Source organism: Barbus barbus (assembly GCF_936440315.1).
Source record: "Barbus barbus genome assembly, chromosome: 26".
Classification (NCBI taxonomy): Eukaryota; Metazoa; Chordata; class Actinopteri; order Cypriniformes; family Cyprinidae; genus Barbus; species Barbus barbus.
The window spans coordinates 9244383-9269861 of NC_136754.1; the positions used below are offsets into that span (position 1 = coordinate 9244383).

The 25479-nt window shown below is 40.2% G+C and overlaps 2 protein-coding genes across 4 annotated transcripts; both read left to right on the forward strand.

Moving 5' to 3' along the window:
* Positions 1–606: 606 nt before the first annotated feature.
* Positions 607–1516, forward strand: cbln12 (cerebellin 12; the record flags this gene model as incomplete). The annotated part of the gene is made up of 3 exons (XM_079378780.1): positions 607–882; positions 953–1072; positions 1319–1516. 3 exons carry the CDS (start codon positions 607–609, stop codon positions 1514–1516), a joined length of 594 nt encoding a protein of 197 aa, XP_079234906.1.
* Positions 1517–3570: 2054 nt separating this feature from the next.
* Positions 3571–24520, forward strand: chd8 (chromodomain helicase DNA binding protein 8). 3 transcript variants are annotated; one of them, XM_079380045.1, is made up of 39 exons: positions 3571–3683; positions 4330–4503; positions 5085–6047; positions 6506–6772; positions 6863–6979; positions 8370–8851; positions 8932–9046; positions 9190–9393; positions 9559–9627; positions 9726–9781; positions 9963–10080; positions 10865–10948; positions 11242–11379; positions 11548–11669; positions 12647–12890; positions 13189–13365; positions 13488–13631; positions 13724–13822; positions 13915–14074; positions 15836–16046; positions 16175–16370; positions 16467–16637; positions 16796–17086; positions 17189–17409; positions 17547–17749; positions 18152–18308; positions 18395–18484; positions 18728–18831; positions 19015–19138; positions 19337–19412; positions 19534–19808; positions 19890–20119; positions 20515–21165; positions 21888–22231; positions 22320–22406; positions 22512–22613; positions 22696–22806; positions 23124–23228; positions 23366–24520. In XM_079380045.1, exons 3-39 carry the CDS (start codon positions 5097–5099, stop codon positions 23741–23743), a joined length of 7674 nt encoding a protein of 2557 aa, XP_079236171.1. In that variant the 5' UTR covers positions 3571–3683; positions 4330–4503; positions 5085–5096; the 3' UTR covers positions 23744–24520. The 3 variants fall into 3 exon arrangements, with proteins under 3 accessions (XP_079236171.1, XP_079236170.1, XP_079236172.1); XM_079380044.1 differs by having other exon boundaries at positions 3591–3683; positions 5002–6047; XM_079380046.1 differs by having other exon boundaries at positions 3591–3683; positions 5002–6047; positions 21891–22231.
* Positions 24521–25479: the final 959 nt, after the last annotated feature.

The following is a 25479-nucleotide window of genomic DNA, read 5'->3' on the forward strand; positions in this document are numbered from 1 at the left end:
GAACGTCAGGAGGGAAGTGAGAACGTGTTAAAGACAGATGGTCTCTCAGTGGAGTTGTTCTTTTTTCTCTCTCTTGTTCTCACTCTCTCCTGGATGCTGCTCCCCTCAGCTGGAAGGGATCCAAAGTGTTACCTCATGATCTTCATCCTTCACTGCTCCTCTTCCTCCTCCCCCACACAAGCATACCTGTTGGCTTGCAGAGCTCATCTTATCCTCTCCCTCTCTCTTTGTCTTCTCACAGGTTGGCTATGATGATGGATTTTTTTCAGGATGATGAGAAACCTCTAAGTGTCCTTGCCTTTGGTCCCCTACAGGCAATTTAACAAGCACAGAAGTAGCTCTTCTTCAGGAAACTGTGACAGACAAGAGGGTGACGACAAAATAGTGCGAGAGAGAGAGAGAGAAAGTAAAAGAGTAAGTGAGGGTGAAAGACAAAACCAAGGATTTAAAGACCTATAACTTTTACAATAGCTCACAACTTCAGAGTTTTTGAGGATCCTTCACTTATTTTTCCTCGGTTTCCAGAAGACGACCTACTTGATCAAATTTTAGGGAACATTTGCACCAAATTTCAACTGAGATATCACAAGCTGAAATAATAAGACAATGCTGCCCAGCTCTGGGTTGCCAAAGCTAATACTAGCTACACTTCTGCTAATAGGCCCTCTAGTGGTCAGAGGGCAAAATGACACGGAGCCCATAGTACTGGAGGGTAAATGCCTGGTGGTCTGTGACTCCACACCCTCTTCAGAACCAGCAGGTAATGCGCTGGGGATGTCTGTGCGTTCAGGTACCGGCCGTGTGGCCTTCTCTGCCACACGACAAACCAACCATGAGCCCACAGACATGAGCAATCGCACCATGATCATCTATTTTGACCAGGTAAGCAATCTTTACACATTAAAATACTCGTATGTAGATTTGCTCTGTTTAATTGGTCAGTTTTTGTCAGATCTTGGTGAACGTTGGCAGTCATTTTGACCAAGAGAGCAGTATCTTCCTTGCTCCGAGACGAGGGGTGTACAGCTTCAATTTCCATGTGGTGAAGGCATACAACAGGCAAACCATACAGGTACATACTACATATTGTTTTCCTGCGCTCTCAAAAATAAAGGTTCTTTATTGCATCTATGGTTCCACGAAGAACTGTAACATCCATGGAAACTTATTCCATTGCACAAAAGGTTATTCATAATGGAAAAAGTTTCACTCTTTGAAGAAATTGTTATTTTAAGAATTGCTCACTGAAAGGTTCTTTGGGGAACCAAAAATGGCTCTTCTGTGGCATTGCTGTGAAAACATATTTTTCTATTCACAGGTGAGTTTGATGTTGAACGGCTGGCCGATGATCTCAGCCTTTGCTGGAGACCAGGATGTGACACGAGAAGCAGCCACAAATGCTGGGCTTGTGATCATGGAAAGAGGAGACAAGGCTTACCTCAAGCTAGAAAGGGGCAACCTAATGGGAGGCTGGAAGTACTCTACTTTTTCAGGCTTCCTGGTCTTCCCTTTATAAAGGACGACCGTGTGAACAGCTGGGAGATGAGGAAGAGAGAGGGTGACATGCTCTCTGGGGATTTTTATTTTAAGAAAATGGAAGTCACAGAAAAGGTCATATTTGTTCTTAATATTAAGCCTAAAGTGGCGGAGCAGAGAAAATGAGATTTTAAATATTATAATTAAATATTATTTATATTTTATTATTTAGAAATATAATTAAATATTATTGAGAACAAGATTTGAAAACAAAAAGTGATTTGAAAATCACTAAAACTTTTAAACTAAATTTAAAACACTTTTTTGTAATGTAATTCAGATAATTTGCTAATGCGTATGGTTAAACTGAAAAAATTTGACGAGACTGTCCTAATAATATACAGTATTTGAAATGATGTATTTCAGAGGTTTTTTAAACAAAATTCAATTTCTGAAATCACTTTTAATTCAAATATAGCTTATCCACTTGATGTGAGATTTCTGTTTCTTATATGTTTGCCTGCTTATGGAGCTGTGTGTGTGTATTATAAAGCTTTGTAAAAATAAATCTCATTAAATCAAACCCCTTGACTAAAAATCAAAATTCCTTCTTGTTCTGTGTGAAATTAAATATGACTTGTCCTCAACCTGTGTTACTTCGCTGAATGAGGTGCTTTACCTCTAACAACAGCTGTTTGTAAATATAGCTCTCAGCATCAGTGCTGGCACGGTTGACCAGGAATCGTCACAGATAGCAGCATAGGCATAATGGATAACGGATACGAACTACAGTGGCACCGGTCGAGCAAAGGCAGATGGAGTTTTTGGCAGGGAGTCGTGCAAGTGTACACTGGACTCCTATGGACCATGCAGGGTGGGCTGTCACAGTCAATAAGTTACGCTGCATTGCTTTAAAGACACACACTTATTCACACATACAGAACAAGGAAAGAAGTAGAGCAGGAAAGAGATCAGGAGAGAGAAAAGGAAACAGCAAAAGAAAGAATCACTGATGTCAACACAGTATTCATTTATTTTTCTAACCTGTCTGTGAGCATTTAATTTTGTATGAAAGACCACAGCATGCAACTCTAAGTAAGGTAAAAATTTCATCAAAGCCTGCTGTTCATGATATTTAAAAAATAATAATGTTAAATAAATGATGTGGATGTAAATTATTTATCATAAATTTGTTCTAACACATATAATCCAGTATCAAGTGCACAGTATAATGTGAATAATACAAATATTAAAAAAAAATGAATAATATATATTATAAAAATTTACAATATCTGTTAATACACACATTTTTTTAATTAATTTTATTTGAATCACCAGAATAAATAATTAGAATATTATTGAAAGTGTTTTTAACATCATCCATTCAAGCCTGTTGTTTGTGTTTTAATCATGCTAAATAATGTATCATTAATTTGTTTAACGATGTGTGATCCAGTGCACAATGGAAAATTAATAATGGTTTATATAGGCAGTGTTATAATATGTTATATGTTTTAATATCAACAACTAATAATAATGTGAATATTATTTAAGGTGTTTTAATATCATATACATGTTTTGTGTGGTGGCATTTAAATTATACTTTTATTTTCAATATGTTTTAACATAGCACAATTGATAGACCTCTCTATAAAACAGCAATAAATCCGTCAACTAAATTCAAAAATACCTTTGTATCCACCTATGACAATTTTATAAAATACGAGCATTTAGCATCACAAGCTTTATTGGGACATTTGGATACATTTGCAAAAATTGCGTAAAGCTATGAAAAAATTATTTCGTAAACGTAAAATTACAATATTTTATTTTCCCTTAAATAGTCATAATATAGAACTGAATCCGTCTCCGTTTAAATTCTAAGAAGCGAGCATCTCGAACCCTGTGATAACAAGTAGGCCGCATTTAGTGCTGCCTCAACCTAACTAGCCGTGCGACCGATACCCATTAATATCTCCCGCCCTCTAATTCCGCACAGCGGAATGATAGACAACTTGATCCACCAATGGAAGGTTTGCCTTTTGACAGCCCCTCTGAGGATGGACCAATCAGCGGACAGCAGATGAGATCGAGGGCTGCGCGTTCGACCTAGCGCTGGCAAGAAGTTAGTTCCTGCTCTACGCTGGCCGTTTCCTGCAATCGTACAGTGTTGTGAGACGGAGAAAGCCATGTGTGTCGATGCAAAGGTAAATTTAGCACCCCGAATTTATTGCGGGGAAAGTTGGGGCAGTGGATGGCAGCGTTATTAGGGCATATTTCAGTAGAAAATACGCCCTGGCCAAGTCGAAACAGCTTTGCGGCCTTGTCCATGTCTGTTCGTAGTCGGGCTATGGTTTTTGTAGCACGTTGCCTTTGGTTTGGTCCGGTTTGTTGATGAGAGAGATTGAGAGTCCGAACGAGAGACTGTGAGATGTATTGTGAATGATGGAGGATTACTGATATAGCTTAAATCGGCCGTCAGAGAAAAACAAATTGATCAAGCACATATTTAGCATTTATAGCAATAGGAATCGCCATTGTGAACATTGATGGGGTTTGTCGAGTGTGTGCTTTAGGACTGTTGTTCCACATTTATGGCAAGGAAGGCAGTGTTGATTTCGGTTAGCTAAACATCGATTCTATGATTTCTGATGGACTATAAAGAGTATGATATTACTGGTAATGCAAATTTGCGTTCTTTGACTTTTATAAACAACGTTGTGGTATTGGCCAAGTGACATACAAGTCAGTCAGAGATGAAGCCATGTGAAGTGATGGCACTGCCATTCAGTAAGATGTAGCGACTATAAGCTATAAATAATGTAAATTAATGTGTTTTCTTGTCTTTTCCAGGGCATCAGTGCACACATTTATTAATGGATCTCTTAAAGTTCACGCCAACCAGAGAAGCTAAAAGTAACTCCAGAGAGTAGGAGAGGATAGAGGGGAGGAAGAGAGAGAGTAAAGAAGGGTGAACCGGTGGACTCTCTCTTTTCCTGTTCCTCACTCCCTAATAATTAATTTCAGGTAAGTTTACCTGCCAAACAGGAGACTTTAATACACTGGAGATTACATACTAGCTGTGATAGTTGTGAACTTGATAGTGATGTAGCGTATCTTTAACTTGTAGAATTTTGTATTTATTTTTTTTCAGTATTTTTCTATGTATATTTTCTATATCCGTACTGAGATATAGATATATACTGATGCTTATCTAATTGGTGTCTATAATTATGGTTTCATTTACTTTATGCATGAGTGTATATGTTGTATTTAGAATGTTAATAAATATAATATATTTATTTTACCATTTCATTTACATTTTTTGACTGACGTTTTTATTATAAATGGCGTCCTTTGATTTTATTTATACATTAATTTAAGGCCAATTGCTTGATAAACTATTGCTGCATAAATTAAATCCAGTTACTGTCCTTAATTATGTTATTACTTCATTAATGTATGGAAAGAAATATTTGGTGAAGATGGTTACAGTTTCTCTCTCTCTCTTTTTTCATTCAACAGCATAATTGCAAAATCTCTTCAGACTTGTTGGATGTTTTTGTGCCGACACTGGATATCACACATTCTTCTCTTTTTTTCACAAGCTCTTTGACAAGATGGCAGACCCAATTATGGACCTCTTTGATGACACACCACTGTTCAATTTGGATTCCCTACCAGAGGATGCGTTCTCCCAGGGCTCCTCAGACCCAGTCGAGGAGGCCCTGAAGTTGGCACTGGGCCATGTGGATCCACCTATGGACCATACACCGGATCCTGGTGTCCCTGTGCTCAGTGATGTTGTCACAGATCCAGCTCTAATCCCAACACCCTTCACAGCTCCTGTCTCTGTCCCACTGCAGACCCTTCAAACACAGCAGCCCACCCAGATGTCCCCTGAGGTTTCTGTTGCCTCGGCTTCAATTTCCGTTCAGCCCTCTCTCTCGGTGGCCAGTAATAGCAGTGGGGCAGCAACGGTCCTGCTGAGCTCCCCTCTTGGAGTACCTGTGTCAGGGGCTCAAGTCACTACCCAGCAAATCACTGTTACACAACAGGCAGCAGGGCAGTCAGCCCCAAAAATTGTAATTCTCAAAGGCCCTCAGGGTCAGACTCAAGTGCTACAGGGTGTCACAGGAGCCACAGGCTCTCCAGGGAAAGTCACCCTTGCTAGAGTTCTGACCGGGACCCCGCTTAGGCCAGGGATGGCGGTTGTTTCCGGGGGAACGGTATTAAATGCGACATCTCCTGGGCAGGGACAAGTCAAAGTAGGCACTGGAGTTCAAAGGCTGGTTCAGACTCCAAATGGCCCGTTGAAGCAGGTGTTACTGACCTCGGTGCCTCAGACTCAATCGCAGGTTCAGACGCAGCCGGTCCAGGTGCAAATACCTGCACAGACGCAGCTGCAGTCACCGTCACAGCCAGCACAGGTACAGGCGCAGGTCCAGGTACAGCCTCAGACGCAGGTGGCATTACAAACACAGGACCAAGCGTCATCTACTACATCCCCTGGAACGACAGCAGCGGCCGTCCGGCCTCAAGGTGTCACACTTTCAGCAGTGCCACAGCAGGTCAGTCTCTGCCAGCTTTATTAACTTTAATTAAAACAAAAACCAGAAAATAACAGTTTGGTTGCTTAAAATAAGTTAACCTCAAAATATTGAATTTAAATAAAAATATATTATAAACATATAATATTTTTTTTTATAAATTATTATATGAATATGTAAGTATTATACATTTTATACAAACATTTCAGCCAGTTTCCTAGGCAGCAATTCTAAAGTACTAAAATAACTAATACTTAATTTATAAAAATATGGACTTAAAAAAAGAAAAAAAAGAAAAATGAACACCCAACAAAATTACTAAAACTTTAACTGCAATTAAAATAAAAACTAAATATAAAAATGAAACTAATTCAAAATATTAATAAAAACTAATATCAGTGATCCTGAAATAACACTTGCCTTTGTTTTTACCAATTTGTAATTATTTTTGCCTTAATAGCCCTTTTATCTTTATTCAGGGGGAAGCAAAGAGGATCACTCTGGTGCTACAGCAGCCCTCGCAAGGTGGAGCGACCCAGGCTGGGACATTGACAGTAGGGGGAACTGCAGGTCAGCAGGGCCAGCAGCCCAGGCTGGTGTTGGGCTCTCTGCCAGGGAAGTTGGTCCTGCAGGGAGGCCAGCTGGCAGCTCTCGCCCAAGCCAGGACGGGTCAAACGGGTGCACAACCGAAAGTGCTCACCATTCAGCTGCAAGTTCAACAGCAGCCCAACCAACAGGGAGCCAAGGTGAGTGAAAGGACAGGTCGTGTGTGTTGGAAGATATGCTTTTTCTTGGATCTTGGTGGTGACGGGAAGCTTTTTCTCTGTGTGCAACAGTTTCAGTTGGTTTCTGGGGCAGCTAATGCTGGTGGCAGCCCTCAGGTGGTGCAGATATCTCAAGGCCAAGGAGGACATCGACTAGCAGTGCCTCTTAAACTACTGCTGCAGCCACAGGTAGGACATCTGAACATCTGTTTTATGGCTCTGTGATGTTTATTGCTGTACGCTGAGCCATAGAGTAACACATTGCATTCTATTATTTCTGTACCACTTGGAATCTGAAGAATATGAAGTATTGTTTTAAAGATGTTTTATAATATGTATACTCTTTTTAATACAATTTGTCTGGTTTAATTCCTTACGATGATTCTGATTTCTAAATGGGTCCATTAATGATTCTTTTAGTACCTGAAAGGACAAAACGTTTGGTAAAAGAAAATGCATTTCATTGCCAAATTACGAGAAAATTCGAGTAACTATATCTAAAAAGTTGTTGTTAAAGCTACATTTACACAGACTTAAATATTTTTAATAATAATGGCCAGTTATTTAATTACATTTTGCTGTATAATTTGAATCAAATCATTTTTCTTAATTGTGGAAATTAAGATCTTTAAAAAAATACTGAACAAACAAAAATGTGTAGTGAAATTGCATTAAATTTTTAACAACTACACTTAAACGCTTTGCCACATGAACAACCATCCAGTAACTAGACTGGTTTAAAGGGATAGTTCACCCAAAAATGAAAATTTGATGTTTATCTGCCTACCCCCAGGGCATTCAAGATGTAGGTGACTTTGTTTCTTCAGTAGAACACAAAGATTTTTTACTCAAACCGTTGCAGTCTGTCAGTCATATAATGGCAGTTAATAGGACCCATGGCTTTGAGAGTAAAAAAAAACCTACACAGACAAAACCAAATTGTGACGATACATTGAGGTCTTAAGACATGAACGATTGGTCTGTGCAAGAAACTGAACAATCCACCTCAATGTCCAACTGCCCTGAGCGCGTTCACAATAGCCGGTGCGTGACTGTGTAAACAATGAGTGATGTATATGCGTGGCAGATCGCTTCTGCGCATGCGTCTACTATGCCACAGCACGTTGATGCGTCACACGCCGGATGTTGTGAACGCGCTCAGGACAGATGGACACTGCGGTGGATCAGAGGAAAAAATGATATAAATACTGTTCAGTTTCTTGCACAGACTGATCGTTTTGTGTCTTAAGATCTCAATGTATCGTCACGAGCCGCAGGGTTTAATTTGGTTTTGTCTGTGTATGTTTCTTTGACTCTCAAAGCCGGGTGTCCCATTGACTGTACCATTATATGAATGACAGACTGCAACGGTTTGTTAAAAAATTTTGTTTGTATTCTACTGAAGAAGCAAAGCCACCTATACCTTGGATGCCCTGGGGGTAAGCAGATAAACATCCAATTTTCATTTTTGGGTGAACTATGCCTTTAAGTGTCACAGTTTGTTGTAAGCTTTATGTAACATTGTGTTTACATGGTGACAAAGTACAGTTCTCTGAATAAACTGTCACTTTTTCTGCAGTCAAGCACTGCTTCCAGTGCTGGTGGGGCCATTTCTGTGGTTAAAGTTATCAATACCTCGGCTGCCGGCACTGCGTCCGTCACCACCACTACAGCCGCGTCTTCCGGTGTGCGCTTGGCGAAGATCCAGGAGCCCGTGCGAAGAGTGGAGACCCTGTGCAAACAGGAGAAAGCAAATCGCATTGTTGCTGAGGCTATTGCACGGGCCAAAGCCAGGGGTGAAAGGAACATCCCCCGTGTGCTCAACCAGGATGAACTGCCTGCTGGACATACCTCTGCAGACCTAGAAGGTGCTACAGGAGCTGGAGGAGCCAAAAAGAAAGGAGTAGGTGGAGGTAGTGGTAGTGGAGGGAGCAAGAAGAAAAGCCCAAGTGCAGGTGGAGGGAAAGTGGTGGCCGGAGGAGACAAGAAATCCAAGGCGAAGACTCCAGGAATGGTTTCTGGAGGCGGAGGTAGTAAAAGCAAATGCAAGACTAAGCTCAAGTAAGTTCTGATTTCTTATCCTCTTTGGATGAGTTTGCCTCTGCCTGTTTTTGTTCTCACACTTTATTCCCTCTCCATAGCACCATCACTCCAGTGGGTGGTAAGAAAAGAAAAAGAAATGCATCCTCTGACCATTCAGATATAGATCTAAGCCCACCTGTTTCACCCCGCACTCTGGAGGAGGAAATGTCACAGGTATTACGTGCTTACGCATTTACTCGTTCCTGATCTAAAATCAGTCACTCAGTTAGTGATTCATAGCAGTATTGCACATGTTGGCAGTTTTCATGCCATAAACCTGATTTATTGACTCTACTGTGATCCTGTTCTCCCAACAGAAGCGACGTTCTAACCGTCAGGTGAAGCGGAAGAAGTACACAGAGGATTTGGACATTAAAATCACTGATGATGAAGATGAAATGGATGCGGATGTTGACGTAACCACAACTCCTGTGTCTAGTGCAGGGCATCTGCAGTCTATGGGAGCAGAACTCCAGCAGGAACTGGATGGGGATGGTCTTCCAAGCATGCAGTTTTTTGTGGTGCGTCAGCAGTCTAGTCATAGCGGGTCGGATGTTTTTGGTGCTTCCTTTTTGTTTTCCTTTTTATTACTGGTTTTTGTCAGAAGTTTAGCTGTTTACAGTTGACAGTGCCATCAGTAATAAAGTAATGTTGATATGTGTGGGCATGTTTCTGATTTGTTTCAGGAGAATCCAAGTGAGGAGGATGCTGCTATTGTGGATAAAATATTGTCTATGCGGGTGACCAAAAAGGAGGCAAGTATACGTTCATACTATTACTATCATTAACTTGTGAAATCTTGCGCTAGTCTATTCTGACTAAAGCTTAATGGTATTTCCTTGTCCTGATGCAGGTGTCTCCAGGGCAGTATACTAATGTGGAGGAATTTTTTGTCAAATATAAAAACTAGTAAGTCATCACTTGTTTTCTCAGGCCTTTTTTGTGAAAATAGAACAGATTTAGTTTTAGATAAAAAAAAAAAAAAAAAAAAATCTGACAGACTTTATAAAAGTTTATAAACAACTGATCAGTAAATAAAAAAAAATAAAAATTTATTTCTTGAGAATATTCATTTATGATGTGTTTCTAGCTCGTACATGCACTGTGAATGGGCCAGTCTTGAGCAGCTGGAAAGAGATAAGAGAATCCATCAGAAGTTGAAGAGATTCAAGACAAAACAGGCACAGATGAGGAACATATTCCAGGAGGTAAGACCCTGGCTGTTTCTCAATATGCGATCTTGTGTTCTCACTCTGCGTTAGTGCAAGTACAGAGGATGCATGAAAGTGCCTGCATGTGTTCTCGAAATCAAGGGTGCATCAAATTCAGACTTGATAGATTCGGACCGTTAGAAATCTCAGAAGATGCTGCGTGCGGACGACGTACGGAGGCCTGTAAGCTTTAAACTTCTCATTCTAGATTAAGAGATTCCCGCTGCAAGCGCGCAAATACGTGACCGCTGCGAAAGTAAACATTTGTCGTTTTGTTTTGCATAATTTTAATGAAGTGAGAAAGCCTGTCATACTTTTTATTGGCATATTAAAAAGAATATGTAACATTATACATAGCCTAATAATTTTCACAAATACATGCGGTAAAAAGCTATAAAATATGAAAATATTGTCTAAAATAAATGTTATGGCATTTGTTTGTGATGTTATTGTGCATTGCGTGCTGCTGTCTCACTCCTTATAACCTGCTGGGACTGTCAGTTGAGCAGCAAGATCACAGCACATCTCAATTCTCACAAGGATGCGTTCTGTGTTCTCGCGTCCTTCCTAGTTCGTTCTTTCAAGGTAGCCTGGCAAGACAGGTCTCCACGAGAACACAAAACCATTCTTTGCATTCTTGGAATTCGAAACAGCCCTTATAAATTTGAAATTAGGCAAACGTGCCATGTTTTGTTTGGCAGTGTAAGTCATATGGCTAAATCTCACTAATTTTGTTCTTGAGGATTTGTAAGCATATCTGGAATGCTTCCCTGTGCTTTAGGATGAGGAACCTTTCAATCCAGACTATGTGGAGGTTGATCGTATTTTGGATGAGTCACATAGTGTCGATAAAGACAATGGGGAGGTAAGAATTCATCGACCACAGACAAAATTTTCAACTGTCAAATAAGAGTGCATATATTCAAACTGATATTACATGCATTTGTGAGTCTGTTTGACTGGTTTGTTAAAGAGTCATTTGTTCTTGTATCAGACTGCACTGATCTACTGTGCATAGTCAGCATGGACAAAGTGATTTTAGCAAGATGTTTGGTTTCTTTGTTGTAGTATTTCTTGGTACAGAGTCTTATTTAATCATATAATTCAAACTGCACCCTGCCAAAACACTGGTTCTGAGTGTTGTTTTTCCTCTTACAGCCAGTAGTGTATTACCTAGTGAAGTGGTGCTCTCTGCCCTATGAAGATGCTACTTGGGAGCTGAAGGAGGATGTTGATGAAGCAAAAGTGGAAGAATTCAGGAAGATTGAAAGCCGCCCGGTCCGACTCAAGAGAACTGTGAGATACTGCCATGCTCATCCACTGCATACTGTTTTATCTGCCTCTTCCTCTCTCCTCTCAGTGTCTAGTCACAAGAGCATTTTTATCCTGTCTGTATTCTTTAGTTTTCATTAAGAAACAGGCAAGACAGTGGTTAATTATTAACAAGACTTGCTCTTCCATCAGCCTCGACCTGCTGCAAGTGCCTGGAAGAAGCTTGATGAGTCCAGAGAGTATAAGAATGGGAACCAGCTCCGAGAGTACCAGCTGGAGGGAGTCAACTGGCTGCTCTTCAACTGGTACAACAGGTAAACACCCTGCTAATACTCTAAGATGTGATGAAATTTGAAGCTCATGAATATAAAAGGGTTTTAAAGACATCCACAATTTTTTTTTTCTACACATTTTAAAGACCTTTCCACATTGGCATATATATATATATATATATATATATATATATATATATATATATATATATGCATGCTTTCTCTTCCAGGAAATTGAACGAACAATATTAATGATTCATTCCCTGCTCAGGGATGCATAAAAATGTACTCTAGCATGAGATTGTTCCCTCCCCCTCAATTATAAATACCACCTGCCACTGATCCAATGCTACAGCAGTGAACAGACAGTAGTTTGGTGATACAAAACCATAAGTAAATAATTTGACAGCCTACTATTTGGACACATTAGCAGCCTCCTGATGATGATCGTGGGCGTCCTTTTCAGGACAGTCACCCTGGGATATTTGTTTGAATTATAGCCTTACTCGAATAACAAATGCAGGCTCATTTCTTCTTTATTACGGTCTGATTCTGGCAGGACTGCAGACGTATGTGAAAATGGTGCAGAGAAATGGTCTATTCATTGATTTTGACCATGGTACAATCTAGGGTTGTCACAAATTGTTCAAACAATTTCACAGGGTCAGTAATAGTTTTCAACTAAGTAATTGTCCCCAACTAAGCAAGCCAGAGGCGACTGCGGCAAGGAACCAAAACTCCTTTGGTGACAGAATGGAGAAAAAAAAACCTTGGGAGAAACCAGGCTCAGTAAGACGAATCAGCAGGTTGTTCCATATTGCAGCAAAGTCAGATTGTGCAGAGGACTCATCTGGTTCCTGTGGTCTTGTCCCGATGGCCGTCTAGGAGACGAGGTCTTCACTGGGGATCTGTCTCTAGGCCTCATCTAATTGTCCTGGTCTCCGCTGACAAATTGAAAAGAAAAGAAAATTGTTGTTGTTCTTACACCCTCTCTTCTGTATTCATGCCTTTTCACACAGGCAAAACTGCATCCTGGCAGATGAAATGGGTCTGGGGAAGACCATTCAGTCCATAGTCCTGCTGTCAGAGATGTTTGCTGCAGGGGCCCAGGGGCCGTTCCTTATCATTGCCCCTCTATCCACTATCACAAACTGGGAGAGAGAGTTTTCCACCTGGACAGATATGAATGCTATTGTTTACCACGGCAGTCTGGCCAGTAGACAAATGATCCAGCAGTATGAAATGTACTGCAAAGATGACAAGGTTGGTATAAATGTGTGCATTGTGTTTCTGTTTCATCAGTTTGATTGCTGCTAAACAGCAGTGCTGTTTTTTTTTTAATGAAAACTGTAATATAAATAAATCTGAAATTTAAAGAGTATTTAAATATTAGAAGCATAGTTATTTATTTCAATTAGTTGCCAAGGCAGAATTCCTAACTTTCTACTAAAAAAATAGTTGTAAGCTGTTTATTCTAGTAGTATATTTTGATAGCCCCATTATGACTTTCTCTCCCTTGCCCTCTTTTATTATTATTTGTAATTTTTTTTGTCTTCTCTAGGGACACTTAATACCAGGGGCCTATAAATTTGATGCTCTGATCACAACCTTTGAGATGATTCTATCAGATTGCCCAGAGCTGAGGGAGATTTCTTGGCGCTGTGCAGTTATTGATGAAGCTCACCGTTTGAAGAACAGAAACTGCAAACTACTTGACAGCCTCAAGATGCTTGACCTTGTAAGTGATTCATATTTAAATTTTTTGCTTTCCATAAGAGAAACAGAATGTATTAATGTATCAATTACAATAAAAATAATTGTGATTCATTAATTCGGTTTTCTTTTTTTTCTGTTTTTCAGGAGCATAAAGTGTTGTTAACAGGCACTCCACTTCAGAACACAGTAGAGGAGCTGTTCAGTTTGCTGCACTTTCTGGAGCCGGCCCAGTTCCCCTCAGAGATAGAGTTTTTGCGTGAGTTTGGAGATCTTAAAACAGAGGAGCAGGTAGGAAAAATTTGAAAACATTTTGGCAAATAACATCATCTCTGTTAAGAGCATCAGCAGTTTCCAACACAGTCGCCGTCTTTGATTATCAGGTCCAGAAACTGCAGTCAATTCTAAAGCCCATGATGCTGCGTAGACTGAAAGAAGATGTAGAAAAGAACCTTGCCCCAAAACAAGAGACCATTATTGAGGTATGAACCGTTTCTAGCATAAGGACTGTTTTTTGATGATTACTCTCTTTGTTTTTGTAAGTTCTGAGTGCATAATTTTCTGTGGTCCCCAGGTGGAGTTGACTGATGTACAGAAGAAGTATTACCGTGCTATTCTAGAACGTAACTTCAGCTTCCTCAGCATGGGAGCCACACACAACAGCAATGTACCCAATCTCCTCAACACAATGATGGAACTTCGAAAGTGCTGCAACCACCCTTACCTCATTACAGGTACTGAATATATGTCAGTTCCCTTGTAGTATCACTTGTTTGTAATTTTAGCCTTGCAATCTTTGTTTACATGTTGCTGAGCATAACAGGTTTTACTTCAAACCCGGATCACTTTGGTCCTGTAGCGCACGCAAAAATTGTTGCTTGTTGGTTTCCCATCCTGCAACCTCATTTCCAGAGAAATTGGGGCATTTTGTAAAATGCAATAAAATCAAGAATCTGTGATTTGTTAATTCTCTTTAACTTTTATTTAATTGACAAAAGTACAAAGATAAATTTTCCAAAGTTTTCACAGACCAACTTAAATGTATTTTGTAAATATGAACAAATTTTGATTTTGACGGCTCCAAAAAAGACTCCCAAAAAAGTTGGGACATAGGCACGTTTAACACTGTCACATCAACTTTCTTTTTAATAAGAATGTTTCATTGTTTGGGAATTGAGGATACTAATTGTTAAAGTTTTGCAAGCTAAATTTTTGTCCAGCTTCAGATGCTCAGCAGTCTGTGATTGTTGTTGTCTGATTCTCCTTTTCATGACTGGTCATACATTTTCAATAGGAGTCAGATCTGGACTGCAGGCAAACCAGTCTGGCACGTTCACTTGGAGTCTACGAAACCACACTGTTGTAGCACATGCAGAATGAGAGCTGACAATGTCTTGATCTAATAACCATGGACTTCCCATGAAAGATATCTTGATTGCAGTATAGGTCACTGTACAATTCCAATATATCCTTCCATGTCCAATCAATGGTACCTTCGCACATATCCCAGTCACCCATGCCATTTGTACTGATGCACCCCCATACCATGACAGATGTTTGCTTTTGGATCTGTCACTGATGAAAGTCTGGAAGGTCCCTTTGGTTTTTGGGACTGAGAACTCAACGTCCTTTTTTCCAGAAACACGTTGAAATGTGGACTCATCTGAGCATAGCACACATTTCCGCTGTCTTTTTGACTATCTGAGAAGAGCTCTGGCCCAGAAAATTCGGCGACATCACTGCATAGAATTGATGTATAGCTTTCTCCTATAAGTAACAGAGATTGACATTTATTGATGCAGCGGCAGACTGTGTTAAGTGACAGCGGTTTTCCGAAGCACTCCTGAGCCCATATGGCTATATTTAACACCGCAGCATGACGGTCTCTTATGCAGTGCCATCTAAGGGCTCAAAGGTCAAGCACATTCAACTAAGGTTTCCTGCCTTGCCATACACGGACTGAGATTTCTCTGGATTCCCTGAATCTTTTCACTATTATGTATGGTAGTTGGTGAAAGACCTCAGTTCTTTGCGATTTGCATTGAGAAATTAGATTTTTGACTTGTTTGACACTTCTTTCATGAAATTTGGCACAAAGTGATGAGCCATGATGATCCAGCATTACTTGCAAAGACTGAGATGCTCTGTTTATACCCAAACATGATACCCTGACCTATTACCAATTCACCTGCTTACTGTGAACTGTTTCAAAACAGTTTAATTTGGATATTCTATAACCTTTTCACTTTTACTTTGCCTCTGTCCCAACTTTTTTGGAGTGTGTTGCAGCCAACAAAATCAAAATGTGTTTGCATTTACAAAATACATTTAAGGTGGAAAGTGAAGACTTTGGAAATCTTTTCAGTTAAAGAGAATTAGCAAATTACAGATTCTTGATTTTATTGCATTTTACAAAACATCCCAACATCCCATTTTTTTATTATTATTGCTCATCTTTTTGTTGTCCACTTTCTGCATTTTGTCTCTCTGTGTAGGTGCTGAGGAGAAGATAGTGGCTGAGCTGAGGCAGGTGTATGATCCTCTGGCTCCAGACTTTCATCTCCAGGCTCTGGTGCGCTCTGCAGGGAAACTGGTCTTGCTGGATAAGCTGCTTCCACGCCTTAAGGCTGGCGGGCACAAGGTGCTCATCTTCTCACAGATGGTGCGATGTCTTGACATCCTTGAGGACTACCTCATACACAAGAGGTATAGCTTTAGAAGTGTAAACTGTGAAATGGAAATGTGTGATTTCTAAGGCAACTGCAGCCAAAGAATTTTAATTCTGCCATCTGGTTTGTTAGATGGATCTAAAATTAGGTGTTCTCTCTGATTAGATACCTGTATGAGCGCATTGACGGGCGGGTCAGAGGAAATCTGAGACAGGCGGCCATTGATCGCTTTAGTAAACCCGATGCAGACCGGTTTGTTTTCCTGCTTTGTACCCGGGCTGGAGGTTTGGGCATTAATCTGACTGCTGCTGACACCTGTGTCATTTTTGACTCTGACTGGAACCCACAGAATGATCTTCAAGTGAGGATCTCACACTGTATTTTTTTCATAGTGATTTCAGTGCGTTAAAGATGATACAGGTGTTCAGTTTCATCATTTGTCATCTTTTCCACACAGGCTCAGGCACGTTGTCATCGTATCGGTCAATCTAAAGCGGTGAAGGTTTATCGTCTCATCACCAGAAACTCCTATGAAAGGGAGATGTTGGACAAAGCGAGTCTTAAACTGGGACTTGATCGAGCTGTTCTGCAAAGCATGAGTGGAAATAAGGACAGCAGTGTGAACGGGGTAAGAATGAAAGAAATCCTATTGCTGTGTTAAAATGATAGTTTACCCAAAATGAAACCTGTGAGTTTTGTTGAATTATTACTTTGAATTCAAGTTCAACACAGAAGTCACCTTGTGATTAGATAATCACTCTCTGGTATGCTATTAACTTTCCTCAGATTCAGCAGTTCTCAAAGAAGGAGATAGAGGATTTGCTTCGTAAAGGTGCTTATGCAGCCATTATGGATGAGAACGACGAGGGCAGCCGTTTCTGTGAGGAGGACATTGATCAGATACTTCAAAGAAGAGCAACTACCATCACTATAGAGAGTGAAGGCAAAGGATCTACCTTTTCCAAGGCCAGCTTTGTGGCGTCTGAGAACCGCACAGATATTGCTCTGGATGATCCTGAGTTCTGGCAAAAGTGGGCCAAGAAAGCTGACATAGACATGGACTCTTTCAACAGGAAGGTACAGTGTAGCATTTGGAAAATGGTCAGTGTATTCTTTATTTTCTGCAAATCTATCCTTTTATTCATTAATCTTGTTTTCTTTCGTGCAAACTCTTTACAGAATACTCTTGTGATTGACACACCAAGAGTAAGAAAGCAAACGCGTCAGTATTCTAGTCTGCGTGGAGAGGGTGGGGATCTGTCTGATTTGGACAGCGATGATGACTACCCACCCCATAATTCCCGACAATCTCGGGCCTCCCGACGCTCAGATCGGCATTCTGGTGGTGGTTATGGGCGCACAGACTGCTTCAGAGTGGAAAAACACCTACTTGTTTATGGGTTTGTGACCTTGTTTCTTCCTGATCATGTTTTAGTTGTGCTTGTTTTGATTCCCCTCTTCATCTCAGGTGTGTGAAAACTTTCTGTGGGTTATGATTTCATACTCTTTAAATTTCAACATGACTTTGTCTACACAGGTGGGGCCGTTGGCGGGATATCCTGTCTCATGCTCGCTGTAAGCGGCGTCTCAGTGAACGTGACGTGGAAACCATCTGCCGTGTTATCCTGGTTTTCTGTCTGATACATTACCGTGGAGATGAGAACATCAAAAGCTTCATCTGGGAGCTAATCACCCCTCCAGAGAATGGACGAGAACCACAGGCTCTGCTTAATCACTCTGGTATGACTTTCATTATAATCTTTTTTTTATTTTTTATTAATACACCTTGATTCTTCTAGCAAGGACCCTCAGGAGGTCTTCAGTTTTTCATGGTCAATATTATCCAGCCACCTTTCCACTATCTCTGACATTCCTGTATGATTGTTGCATTTCTAACTTTCAAATTGGTTGTGAAGTAGCCATTACCTGCTGCTTATTCATCATAGAAAAATGAACTGTAAAGAGTGTATGAATATATCTACACAAAACAAATGACTGAAAGAAAAAACTAGTCTAGACTCTTTATTGGAGTGGCTTTATAAAGCAACATCCTATGTAGGTTGTGAAATAGAGCATTAGCTTCATGCTAAACAAGCTTAAAGGTTTTACAAGTGCTCATAATGGTGCTCTCCTTTCCTTTAGGTCTGTCCATCCCTGTCCCTCGTGGCAGGAAGGGGAAACGAGTCAAGGCTCAGAGCTCTTTTGATGTGCAGAAAGTTGAGTGGATCCGAAAGTATAATCCTGACAGTCTTCTGCTTGATGACAGTTACCGAAAACACCTCAAACACCAGTGCAACAAGTATGTTAGAACCATCGGGGACACCATTTAATTATATACCACAAAATATTAGCTTAAGTGTCTTAATTTCACTGTCCCCTTTTTAGAGTGTTGCTGAGAGTACGTATGCTGTATTACCTGAAGCAGGAGGTCATTGGAGAACATGCTGATTCTGTATTGAGAGGAGCTGATGCAAGGTATAGCTATCATCTAATTTCATTGCTGTAGATAATATCTTCACTTTAGATGAAAGCATACGCTAAATGCATAAATGTAAATTTCATTAACGACTGGCCGTGTCACCAATATCATTAAATCTTACATTCTTTAATCTTATGTCTTGTAAGCGTAAATATTAGGGTTTCTTTGATGTATTGCATTGATCTGGTTTAAATTAAAAACTTAAATTCCTTCACTGATGCTAGTGTGTTTCCTTGCAGGGATATTGATATCTGGTTGCCTGAAATGGAGCAGCAGGATGTTCCGTCTGGATGGTGGGACGCAGAAGCTGACCGATGCTTGCTTATCGGTGTCTATAAGCATGGTATGTGGAGGCTTTATCATGTCATCTTCAAGGGTGTCCCATTATATAAGACAAACTTCAAGTCGTTAGGTCTTAGGAGATTTTACCTAGATTCAAGAGTTACAAGACATTCTGATATGCCACACAGACTAAAATGTATAGTTTTGCAGATCCTTGATGTGTTTTTGTATCTTGCCATTTCAGGATATGAGATGTACACCACTATGCGTGCTGACCCCTGCTTGTGTTTTGTTGAGCGATGTGGCCGTCCAAATGAGCAGGACATTAATGCGGAGCAGCAAGCAGCAGACCCAGAGCTTGGGGAGGGGTCAGTTTCAAACAGACCTGGAATTTGTTTCTCAAAAGCATCGTGATGATAATGGTTTCTACGATCTACTTAGGCTTACAATGCATTTTGGGAACCGCAGTCCTGATCTCTAACACCTGCATTATAATCTGCAGGTGTTAGAGATCAGACCTGCATTATAAATTTCTTGTAAACTTATATGTTCTTATTGTGTTTTAGAGGGGACTATGACAAGTACTCAGAAGATCCAGAATTTAAACCTGCAACAAGACACACCAAGGAGGTATATGAAGAGGTAAACGTCTTTTGAATCACTTTTTTTCCCCCTGTAATCTTTAAAGTGTAATTCTGGCACATTTATCTTGTGGTGTTAAGAGTTTAAATTTTATAGAAAATATGGATAATGTGCTCTTCAGGCTGATTCGGGGAATGCAGACGGAGAGATTTGTGTGGAGGATCGCTCTGCCCCTGTGCAGGTTGAGGGGACATCTTCGGGATCGTCAGATTTGTATTACTGGCCAACAAGCTCGTCGCTCACAGCCAGACTACGCCGTCTTATCACAGCCTACCAACGCAGTTACAGACGAGAGCAGCTTAAGATGGAGGCAGCAGAGAAGGGCGACTCTAGACGTAGACGCTGTGAACAAGCCACAAAGCTCAAAGAGATAGCCCGACAAGAACGACAACAAAGGTATGTTCCTTTAGTAAACATTTACAAAAATTTCCTCTTCAGTCTCGATGTCCAACGTTTTCATAAGCTTCTCTGTTTCAGATGGACTCGTAGGGAGGAGTGTGATTTTTACAGGGTGGTATCAACCTTTGGGGTCGAAAGGATGAAGAAAGAAGCTGCTCCAGAAGGGGACGAGTATCATATGGACTGGAATCACTTCCGTTCTTTTGCTCGCCTTGATAAGAAAACTGACGAGAGCTTGACGCGTTACTTCAAATGCTTTATGTCCATGTGTCGGAAAGTGTGTCACCTTCGGCCAGCACGTGGAGAAGGTATATTATACTTAAAATTTTTTATGTACTTGTACTGGAAGTCAATGCGAAGCAGTGTTATATTTATCTACTCGTATAATATGACTTTTTTTTTTTTTAATTATTGAAACTGGATATCGAATAAGAACCTGCTTGGAAATTGGTTCAGATAAATCTTTTAAAAATCATTTTTGAAAAAATCTAAATATTTTCAAAAATCAAAGTTGAAATATAAATGTTAGATGAAAACCTTAAACTTGAAGCTGCCTCATTAAATAAGAAATGTTGCCTTGGAAGCTAAATGAAAGAAGTTGCAAGTATTAAAATGGTAATACTAAAACAAATTAACATTTAAAAAGTATAATTCTATGTAGCTTTATATAATACATCGTATACTGTTATCCTTCCTCTATTAGAATCTCAAGATTTGTCCCAGTCTCTGGCCCCCATCACAGAAGAACGAGCCACGCGCACACTGTACAGGGTCAGCTTGCTGTGTCGGCTACGTGAGCGTGTTCTTCCCCACCCCTCATTGGAGGAACGCCTCAGTCTGGCACCACTCTCCTCTGACCTTCCCAACTGGTGGAGCATCCCACAGCACGACCACGAGCTGCTCTTAGCTGCCGCTAGACATGGCGTCAGCCGCACTGAACACTCAATCTTCTCTGACCCACAGTACTCATTCAGTCAGGCCCGCCTCGACTACCTCCAGAACCAGCAAGCCCAAGCCGCTTCGCAGATTCACGTGTTAAGTCAGTCACAGGATCCGACCAGTATCAAAGAAGAGAGCCTAGATGGTGAGTCTCGGCTGCTGGGGGTGGAGGCCCTCTGTCCGTCGGACTCTCCAGCCATGCTCCTCACCCATTCTGAGGGGAAAGTTGGAGTTCCGGTTGGATGGGGCTGGAAGAAGAGCAAAAACAATGGGCCCAGTGAGAGAAAAGGAGGAAGAGAGAGAGGTGAAGGGCCTTCAGATTCTGATTCTGATTCAGACTCGGGCTCGTCTTCCTCCTCCCGTCATTCTGGCAGCTCAGATGATAGCGGAGACAGTGATGCTGAGAGAGAACAAGGTGAGGAGACACTGTTGCATTTAAATTATTTATGGTAAACAACAGCAGTATACCTTAATTTTATTTCTTATTGTTTTAGCCTTATGATGTTCAGTATGCAACTCAAAATTTGTTACATCTATTTGCTCTGAAATTACTTTTCTTAAATCCAGCCAAATCATTGTTGCCAGTTAAACTCAATATTTAATTCAAGTAAAATACAGTAAAAAATAAATGTAGATGGATCAAGGTGTTTTTGTGCAAACTCTTGTTTCAATGAATTATGAAGAAAAATAGCACAATTTCCATATAAATTTTAATGTAATATTTATCAGTTTTGTATTTATCTAAAGTATTTGAACACATGAAAAGTGCCATGTAGGGATTTAAAATTTTTGAGTGACTGTTTTTTTTTTTTTTTTTTTTTTTTTATCCATTTCATTATATGATTCATTGAGTTAGAACTCTATAACAGAATTTAATCAAACTTTCTAAGTCACATTATTTCTGTTACTTGAGTTTAAAGGATCAGTTCACCCAAAATTCCAAATTTTCAAAAAGTCAAACCTGTATCACTTTGTCTTTCATAGAACATAAAAATGAATGAGCTGTTTTTTATTTTCTTAAAACAAAAAGTATAATGTTTTTACTTTTGTTCTTTGGCCAACTGTAATAGTTGATTGGTTTAATTTGGGTTAACTTGAATGTGATTTGTTACTAGAGTGATTCTGATCTCTTGGCAGCAGCTCTTAAGATGTGCGATGGCGATGAAGAAAACAGCATCCTCTCTCTCACACCATCTCAAGAAGGCGCCCCACCCGAGTCCCTCACTGACCCTCTGAGAGTTGATTGGCCCAAAGACCGTGTGTTGATAAACCGAATAGACAACCTCTGCTCGCTGGTTGTAATGGGGCACTGGCCGTCAGGTCGACGCTACGTCTCTGACATACAGCTCAATACTACACCTGAAGTGCTTGATCTCACAGATGACTTAGGTTACCCCCGAGTGGCACGCAAAAGCAACAGTGCCCTGTCTGCAGAAGCTCTTGAAGGCCAAGAATCAGAGTTCACAGTAAAACTCCTAAAGGTCAGGTGGAGTTCAGACATTTGTGAACCTCATCTGTCTCTTAAATTTCTGCTTCATTTCATTTTTGCATTTGTTTCATTTTCTTTAGGAGGAGGGGTTGAAGTTGACTTTTTCTAAGCAGGCTCTCATGCCAAACGGTGAAGGGAGTGCACGCAAAAAGAGAAAGGACCATGAGGTACAGAAATGCAGTCTTATAAATTTACCCAGAAGTAACGTTTCAGTTTACGTTAATGCATTATAAGTATTTCCAGCTACATACTGTTTGTTTTCTGACACGTAGATGGTAGATGCCGAAGGGGTTCTCCATGCTCCCCGCAGAAGGGACCTTCCTAACTGGCTCAAAGAAAACCCAGATTATGAAGTGGAGGGAGACATGTTAGAAGTAAGTGCAAAACAGGTTGAACTCTCTTTTCTGAGTTCTTCTTGGACTGACACAGCTAAAAATGTTTCTATCTTTGTTGCAGTTACTGGTGAACCGGACCAAAAGGAAGAGGAGGAGGAAGAGGGTAGAGAAAGCAGCAGCACTTACCGGCAGTGAGAGAGTGAAGGTCATAGACATGAGGACAGGCAAGAAGGTGAGGAAAGACATTTGGCAATTCTGCCATAATTAACACTTTTCCCCTGTTTAGACTACAAAACATAAGCAGCACAAATGTTTTCAACATTGTTAATAAATGTTTATTTGGTACCAAATCAGCTTATCAGAATGATTTCTGAAGGCTCATGTGACACTAAAGACCAAATTAATGTCTTATAAAAAGTATATATTTTATTAAATAAAGACTTCTTTCAAAAAATCTTACTGACTTTAATGGTAGAGTATACACTGTTCTTGATATATTTTGAAGTTTAGTGCAGTTGGTCTTACTCTCTTGTTTTATACTCTCTTCAGTTTGGTGGAATATACGGGCCTTTACTACAGGATTTGAGAGAGCACCTGGAGGAGAATCCTGACCACTTTGTAGCACCAGAATGGTCTGAGACTGTTCGCAACTCGGTTAGTGTCTCCTATATTAGCTCAGTGTGTTTATAGTTATCATCTTCATCTACCCTGGTTGTATTGTGTATTTTAGGTTAGTTGCAGTCAGTGCTTATTTTTCTGGAATTTAATCTGATCCTTCTCTTCAATCTCAGGGCTTCTTGCCTGAGATTTTATTCCACAGACTGTTGAGTCACCACGCTTCAATCCCCAAAAAGAATCGACATTACCTCTCCACCCCTTCGATCCAGACTGATGACCCTCTCCTGGGAGGCGGCGAAGGCGAGACGTTAGTTTCCGACGGCGCATACATGATGGACGATGAGGACCTGGAGGACGGCAGTCACCTCACATCATCTCACCACTTCCTTACTCCAGCCTACGATGTGAAGATGGAGCCGAGCGTTCTTGATATGGACGGAGGCGACAGTTTGTCACAAGGTGGCTATGATAGCTCAGACAGAGAGGCCATTTTGGATGATGTCATCATGGCACCGAAGAATTCAGACTCTTCCTCCAGCTCCGAGGATTGACCAAATCTCATGTTAGATGTAGTAAACCGAGATCATGACAGTCTTTTATTTTATTATATTCTGCCTTCATTATTTTTATAATTATTATTGATGTTATTGCTTAAAATATGGAGTAACAGATTATTTTTTTTTTTTCTTGGGTTGGATTTGTACTTGACTGTTTTGTGTAGGAAAGATATAGGCGCCTTTTTTCTTTACACCTCATTCAGCACATTGTGCAAGATCTTAATTCCAGAAGGATGAAATGTATCAATTTCATGTCTCACATACCCACAGTAAGCCCCTTTCATGCTTTATTGGCTGGGAAAGGAGCTTTTCGTCTCACACCCCTCTGGCTAAACTGTTTAACAGTGTGCTGGAGGATCCATAGTCATGCACTGAGCTGAGCCGTCGTGGTGCCTCGGTCTGGTGAAGTTTTTGGATGTATATCATTTTTTGTGTGTGTGTTTCGGGGGGTGGGGGGGATGGGTAGGGTTTAGGGTTAGTTACTGAAACAATGTTAGACAGATGATGGCTGTATTGTACAAAGTAGAGTTGGTCCTATGCCTGCAATGATGCAAAAATTATGACTCCAACTGTCTGTGATATAAATATGAATAGCAGTCTACAGTGGAAACTGATGTCTGTTGAATTCTTTTCATCGTGTTGATATTTATGTGAATGACTTCTCAAGGCCCTTTTTATTGACTACTTGGAATACATGCTGAGTAGAAGAGCAAGTTCATTTTCTTTCATATTTTATACTTGGATGAGGTATCATAAAATATCAAAGTCTTCAACGATTGTTTTGATTAATTTAGTTGACGCATACATAAGACATTAAATCACCAATTTAGAATAATTTAAGGTTGACTAAGGCATTGCAAGACCCAATAGAGAAGAAAAAAATCCCAGACATTCAGTATGTGCAGCAGGGTTAATATTTCCCCCATTTTCACAGACGAGGCTTAAGGCTAGTCCCAGACTAAAATGTAAATCTGAGCTGTTTCAACTGAAATGATCTTAAAATATATCAATGCCTTTGATTTGTCTAAAGATGCACACTAGTAATGTTTTTTGATAAGGCACGTTTATAAAACAAAATACATAAATCTCCCAATTGAACTATTGTCTAATCGTGGCTGAGACTAAGCTCTGTCTGTGAAATGAGGACCCCTACAGTGCTGGAGGCAAGTCATGTTTGATTATTTTGTCATGGTTATCTGCCAGAGTCAATATTTATCTGCCAGTCAGTATTTAGTATGAGACAAATAGGTTGCTGTTGTGTGGTGCCTTTTGAGCTCTGTATCTGGAAGTGGATGCTTACTGCAATTTTTCAAAGTATTTCTATAAAAGATTCAAACCATTGAGGGACTGGCTGACATGAGTCATTTTAGACATTTGGCAAACTTCTCAAATTTTATGTCTCAGGATGGATTGTTTGTAGGGACACGCTAAATATTACAAACCATGTTTGCTGTTGTTTTACCCATCAAAAATGTCACTTCCAGTCGGAAATTGCTCAAGACGGAATAACAAGTGAAAATTAGAACATAGAAGAGACTTGAAATTCATTAAAAACGCTATTCATTAAACATTCACAAGACAAGAATAATACACAGCACCTAGGGACATGGCAAAAATGCAAAGCTCAAGCCCTATATTCACTTCAGAATGTAAAAGAAACTAATGATGTCAATATCTGAAAGACATGAGTGTAATTTTAACCAGTAGGAGGTATATGAAGGGGACAAAAA